Genomic DNA, 6,506 nt, shown 5'->3' on the forward strand with positions numbered 1-6,506 from the left:
AAGGAGTTCACCTTGTGTCCAATCAGTTTCATCAGAGCTAGTGAACATGAGAACTAGAATAGAAATAAAAGGGAAGGAAGCAATAAATAGGTGTCATTGTGCAGTCATGAGGCAAGAGGAAGACTCGAGTGCAGAGAGGAACTGAACATCAGAAAGAGCATGGGAAGAGATGAAGAAGTCCATAGGGGAGAGCGAGAGAGACACACAGCCTCTTGCTTGTCGTTCTTGTACCACAAGAATTTTGTTTTATGACCTTCTTGTCAGCAAATATCCTGCTGATATTGCTGTTTCCCCATGTGGGTTGGTTCCCAGATGAGAGCTCAGCCATGCTTCAGCCAGGAGGTTCCACTGGCTGGTGGAGAAGAGTTCCAGTGAACATCCTTTAGCCCAGGAGACGTGCACAGCTGGGCTGTGCATGGCCAGCACAGGGGGTCCGAGGGAGACCTGGGGTGCAGAGAGGTGCAGCCAAAGCCAAGTGTCTAGGACTCTGCCCTCTCCTTGGCAAAGATGTCCATGGGGCTTTGGGACCACACCTGCTATGTGCAGAGGTGCAGGATCAGCCCAGGGACATGCCAGCATTCCCAAATTCTCATCGCTTGGTTTCTGCAACCCTCCTTCAGTCTTTGACCTGGGAGCATCCCTGTGGGACAGGCTTTGTTGTCTTCTTCTGCTCCCTGTGCTGTGATGAAGGTGGTGTTGGGACCATGCTCACTGGTGATAGAAGATGGTCCCAGTAGGATACTGCTCCCCAGACTCTGTTTTGGGGAGGGCTGTGGTGGTGGGCCCCCATCCTGCATGCTCAGTTTGGGCTCTATCATCTTGGGAAACGGGGAGAAAACGGGGATGGGAGAAAAGGGGCAGAGAAAATGGGAGAAGTTGGGGGGGTCATGTAATGTGGGGATGTGGGGATGTGGGGATGTGGGGGTGCTGCCTTCGGAGAAGGGAGGATGTCGGGACTGGCTTCAAAATGGAGCTGGGGGGTGATTACTAGAAATGCTGACAGGAAACTGAAAGGGAAGAAAGAGCAGGTGGGAGCAGATTTTGCTCTGAGCACAAAAGAGGAAGAGTGGTGGCAGGCAGCAGACAGCCTGCGGGGAGCAGCAGATTGTACCCATGGAGGCTGGGGACACAGGGGTCGGCACCCTCTGGCTCTGCTGCCCACGTCCCTTTGGTGGCAGGTGTGATACAAGATGTGGCTGGCCCAGTGGATGTTCCTGTCCTGGTATCCCTCCAGCCAGAGGTGGCATGGGGATGTGGGGGGCCACCTGGAGCACCCCATCCCCACAGGGCAGGAGCCAGGACCCAGGTGCTCACAGACAGAGCAGGGGGCAGGGGACTGCAGGGGTGCCTGCCTGGCTGGGTCTTGTACATCCCACGTGTGAGCAACCAGAAAGCTCTGACCAAGCCCATCCCCCTGTCAAACTGCTGTGGTCCTCAGTGTTTGGGGGCTGGCAGGGTATATGGATCCCCAACTGAGCTCAGCTAGCACACCAGATGGGGCAGACATCACCCCATCACCCTGCGGCGACAGCAGCATCGCCTTCTCCAAGGGGTCTGTTCCCTGTTGTAAAACAAAAAAGGACTCAGGTGGCATGGGAAGGCAGCACTGTAGGAAATTGCGAAGCCTTTTCCCCTGCCCCTGCCCACACCAGCGACAGGGAGCTACTGGGCTGTGACCTAAAATACTGGGAAATGAACATTAGTGGTGCTCGGCTGCGTTATTTGGGTCCATCTCAGGGCTGAGGGCACGTGGCCGGGATGAAACTGCAGGAGGAATCACACAGCAAAGAGAGGAGATAAATATCAGGCTGAAGCAAGAGAAGAGGAAGAGAGGGGAAGCCTGCGAGTGCAGAGGGAACTGTCTGGGCAAGCAGCAAGGAGGTGAGCTCCTGGCAGGGCTGCAGCTTGCTCTGGCTGAGCAGTGACCTTCACGCTGCAGGGAGAGACAGGAACTTCCCAGCCGATCCCACTGGGCACCCAGCATCATTGCCGTGAGGCTGTTGGGAAGGCAGCATGGAGGTCTGGCTGGCTGGTGGCTTTCTGCCCCTGCTGCTCCTCGCCTGGCTGCCTGCTGGTGAGTCCCCTTGTGCCCTCAACTCTGCTTTGAACTCTTCCATCTTTGCATATGCCTGCAGGAGGTTTGGGACATGGCTGCTGCTGCTTTTTTCCTCTCCTCTTGCAGCTTTTAACCCTGCCGTTCTGCACCAGCACCTTGCAATGTGCCTTGCAAAGGGGGTCCCCCCCTGCAATTGCCTGTGCCCAGGCTGTGGCCTTTGCCCATGGGGACCCAATTTCAGGCTCCAGGGGTTTGAACCAGCATTGACTTCAGGAGCAGGGAGAGAAAACAGTTGGGGAGGGGAAGAAAACAGAGGTGCTTATAAGCCTGACAACTGCAAAGGGGGTCAGCTTCACATGGAATATATGGATATTCTTTAACACAAACCCAACCCCCAAACCCTTCATGGTTGTTGGTTTTTTTCAGCAGAACATGCTTACCTGTTTTCAGCCACAATCGATGTGTCGGTGAGGTTAGATCTCGTCTTGCAGTGTCTCCTCCAGACAGGCTTGAGCAGCACCGCCAGGGAGGTGAAGTGGTTTAATATCACCCAAACTGAGCAGAACAAAGGTGGTGTGGAGATGAAGAACGGTTCTGCCCAGCTTGTCTTCACCAGCGTGAACAAAGCACATACAGGAACATATGCATGCAGGATGGAGAACATGAGGAACGTGTCCAGGAACAGATGCTCTCAAGGGCAACAGTGTGGTAAGAGACGCAAGCCCACCAACACCGACAGGAGCAGAAAAAGGACTGAGGAAGGGAGAGGAGAGAGAAGAGAGGGAGGACTCTGCTAAGAAGGTGTGAAGTGACTTCAGCTCAGAGGTTCAGGAGCAATTCTGAACTACTCCAGAGTGAACATTAGGGGATGGGATGAAGCCAGAGAGGCTGTGGGGGGTCTGCTATGTTTTCTTTGCTTCTCTAGGTCTGACCATTTCCCCACAGCTAGCCCCCCAGTCCCACCTCATGCTCCATGAAATGCTGGAGCCTGAGCCTGTGGCCTCAGTGGCACGTCCTGCTTGGGTGCCGGAAGACCTTTCTGCCTAGGTTGGAGGAGGAGGAGGATGAGGTGTCTTCTCCCTGATCCTCCCATTTTCCTTCCTTTCCGAGAAAGAGAAATGCTTGTGCGCTGCACAGTGTTGGGTGGCAATAATCAACATGCAGCATTTCAACATTCAATGTTGAGGAGCGTTTAGCAGCTGTATTTGGAACAGAACATGAGTTGCTGGAGGAAAGGACAGTTCCTTTACCGTGTCTTTCATGAATGACACATGCCAGTGCGATATGACCCCTGCAAGGTCATATATATGACTTATATTTCACTTATCACTTATATTTTTGTTTCCTCCAGACAACCAGCCAGGAAAGTCAGTCATCACCATGGAGTGCATGTTCCAGATTTTGTTAGAGAATCACACGGTACATGTGAAGTTGTGGTACAAAGATGCAGGTCTGGAGATGGGGAGTCAAACCAGCACCACGGCTCTGGGAGAAAACTGTACCAATCTCACCAGCACTGGCATGCATGCAGCCAACATGAAAAGCTGTGGGTGTGCGGTGCTCGTCACAGCAATGAACTTGACAGGCACTGTAAACGGCACACAAGGTACAGTTCCCAGTAAGAGGCACCGCTTCCGTTTTCATGGGGGTGATGAGTGGGCAGAGAAGAATGCTATCTATGACCAATGCTCCCCCCCCTACCCTCGTGCACCATTTCCCCCAAAATCATCCCAGGCACTGGAGGAGCCGGCCCAGCACAGCCCTTTTGGCAGATGCGTACCACCACGGAGCTGCTTGGCCATCAGGTCCTTGAAATAGGACCTGTCACATCCTCCAGCTGTGGCATGTCAGCAGAATGCTGAGGTGGCTGGAGCGGGACAGCTGGGGCAGCGGGGTCCAGGTCCCTGCCCCAAAGTAGAGTGGGGAGCAGGGTGTCCTCTGCTTCTGGGCAGTCTCTCACTTGTGTTTCTGTCTTACAGGCTGTGGCCTTGGGACACCTCAGTCCAATGACACCGAGAAGGAGATCTGGACAGGCAAGTCCCCACAGCCTTGTGTCTGCAAGGGTTGGGGGGGCAGGAGGGGTCCTTGGGGAGAAGGAGGAGCAGCAAGGGGGGAAATACATCCTGATGTTTTCCCATGAGTGGGTGGGAGCTGCTGCCAGACTGGGGTAGGCACCAGTGTATCAGAGGTTGTGATGCTGGGAAGGGGCTCTGATGCTCTGACCACCCCCCTGGCTGAGTTCAGATGAATTTTTGGAGACCGTTCCCCACAGGATTTTGTTGGCACCCCAGGGCTGTGGGGGCTGCAGGTGATTCGAGGTCTGGAAGCCCAGCTTTGGAAAAGAACCGTCCCCCCCAAAAGAGGTAATGGCAGCATGCATTCCTGCACAGTGGGATGGCATCTCATGAGTGTCTCTGTAATGGTTGTGTGTGCAGGACTCAGATTCCTCCTGTGCATCATCTTTGGCTTAGCGGTCGGGACGCTTCTTTACATGCCAATAATTGGCATTCTGCTGTGGCAGCGCAGAAGGAACAGAGAAGGTAAGGCTGAGCCCTCGCCGAGCCTCCATCTCCTGTGGGAGCTGGTCGGCATCTCCTCCTTACCTGCTGGTCTGGACAAGCCCAGGCTTGGGAGATGTCCATCTTCATTATCCTAGTGCTCCTGCTCGCTTGGCGTTCCCTGTGTGAGTCTGTCCTCCTGAACAAGCTGTCCAGGGGTGGGGAGAAGGTTCACCCCCTCTCTTCCCTCTGGCCAGTTGCTGCTGAGGGCCCGCTTATGATACAAGCCATGGTGCAAGTGAAACAGGTCTTGCACATCACCACATTTCCAGAAGTGTCCAGCTCAGAGCTCTTTTCCAGCCCCTCCAAAGGCTTTTAAATCCTTGCTAACACCTCCTGACCCTTGGCCGTCTTCAAAGCCAGCCAGCCACAAAGCCCCATCCTCTCTTGCAACAGAAGCAGGACCAGTGCAGATGTTTTCTTCATTTAAAGTAATGATTGTTATCATTATTTTAAGTACTTTTTAAACTATGTTTCCTTTTTCAGGAAAGCTCACAAGCAAGCAAGTGGCAGAAGGGGATCAGCTCAGCACGGTAAGCCAGGGAGGGCTTTGCACGTATCATTTCCTCCCTGTAAAAAAGAGCACTGGCTGTTGAATACCCATTTAAAGGATTTCAAGGTAAAATCAGCTTTGCTTTCTGAAAATGTGGTCCTAAACACTTATTAATTCCTATTAAATAGGAGATTACAAGCTTCTGAATAGGTGGCACCTCTGAGCAAGCTGGATAATGCTTGGGCAGTGCAAATAGTTGTGCCAGTGGAAAAATATTAGCAGGGGAGATGCAGAAGGGAAAGCCAGGGGTCTACTCATTGCTCTCTCCCCTGCAGGCAGCCCGGGTGACAGGGACTGAGGACCTGACCTATGTCAACCTGAAATTTGAAAAGAAGGGGTCAAAACCCTCCGCCTCCGATGTCGTTTACACTGAGATCAAACCATCGCAACAAAAGCAAAGCGGCAGGGATGCCGGTGCTGCCAGCGAAGGAGTGGATGTCTCCCCTGAGGGAGAAGGCAAATGAGGGAGAAGGGAGGGATGAGCAGCTTGTTGTATGCCTGTCAGGGTCATCATCCCTGAAAACTAGTTGTTTGCTCATACAGAAGTGCAATCTTGGTGACCAAAGCCACCTATTTACCCCCAAATGGCTGCATCACTGTGCTTTATGTTCCCCTGGAAGAAGCCATCTCTCGCAGTGAGGACAGGGCTCTTCCAGCTAGTTTTTCCCTTGCCTTCCTGCAGCCCCAAGCACTGCCAAGCCTCGGCAAGTCCTTTCATGGTCTCTGGTTACCTCTAGCAACTTTCTCCATGTTTCAGCAATGTCAGTGTGCACTGAATGCCCACCATGGTCCATGAAGCACTTGGTGTCCCCTTAGTGCCGAACACGCTGGGTGGTGTGGCCACAAGAAGCTCCTCTCGGTGCTGGAAAAGTCCTCAATTTTCTGGATTTTCTGCAGAGCAGGCACCTGCTGTGACATGGGTTGACCTTGCTTTGGTTCACTTGCTCAAAACACAAGGAGCAAGGATGGAAAAGCATCGCTTGCTTCGCAGAAGTTCAACGCAGGTTGCTGCACTGATCTATGTGGATCTACTTTGTACCAGAAGTGGACGGGTGTCTTCGTGCATGTAGAGCTTTCCTGTAATTTGGGGGGGGGGGGGGGGGGGGGGGGGGACAGGACAACAAAAGAAAATAAAAGGTGGTGGTTTTGCCTTCAGTGTTTCCAGTTCTGTACTGCTGATGGTGCCCCGGCTGAAGTCCTGCAGGAATAGACTTTCTGGTTTCCCCATTCAGTCCTGTTTCAGAGCAGCTGCCAATGGGAGACATCCCCAAAGCAGTGGTGGTGGAGCTCCTGGTGTCCTGGGGGTAGAGCTCAGGTCATGTGTGGCCAGGAAGACATA

At 53.2% G+C, this 6,506-nt stretch overlaps 1 protein-coding gene across 4 annotated transcripts; it reads left to right on the forward strand.

The window, feature by feature from the left end:
• The first annotated feature begins 1,295 nt into the window (after positions 1-1,295).
• LOC126040533 (uncharacterized) lies at positions 1,296-6,261 on the forward strand. 4 transcript variants are annotated; one of them, XM_049805071.1, is made up of 7 exons: positions 1,296-2,074; positions 2,483-2,764; positions 3,408-3,662; positions 4,036-4,089; positions 4,492-4,596; positions 5,101-5,147; positions 5,443-6,261. In XM_049805071.1, the coding sequence occupies exons 1-7, from the start codon at positions 2,014-2,016 to the stop codon at positions 5,629-5,631; spliced, it is 993 nt and encodes a 330-aa protein (XP_049661028.1). In that variant the 5' UTR covers positions 1,296-2,013; the 3' UTR covers positions 5,632-6,261. The 4 variants fall into 4 exon arrangements, with proteins under 4 accessions (XP_049661028.1, XP_049661029.1, XP_049661031.1 ...); XM_049805072.1 differs by having other exon boundaries at positions 2,486-2,764; XM_049805074.1 differs by having other exon boundaries at positions 1,296-1,881; positions 2,486-2,764.
• The last annotated feature ends 245 nt before the right edge of the window (positions 6,262-6,506 follow it).

The sequence above is a fragment of the Accipiter gentilis genome, chromosome 7 (assembly GCF_929443795.1).
Source record: "Accipiter gentilis chromosome 7, bAccGen1.1, whole genome shotgun sequence".
In the NCBI taxonomy this organism is placed as follows: domain Eukaryota; kingdom Metazoa; phylum Chordata; class Aves; order Accipitriformes; family Accipitridae; genus Astur; species Astur gentilis.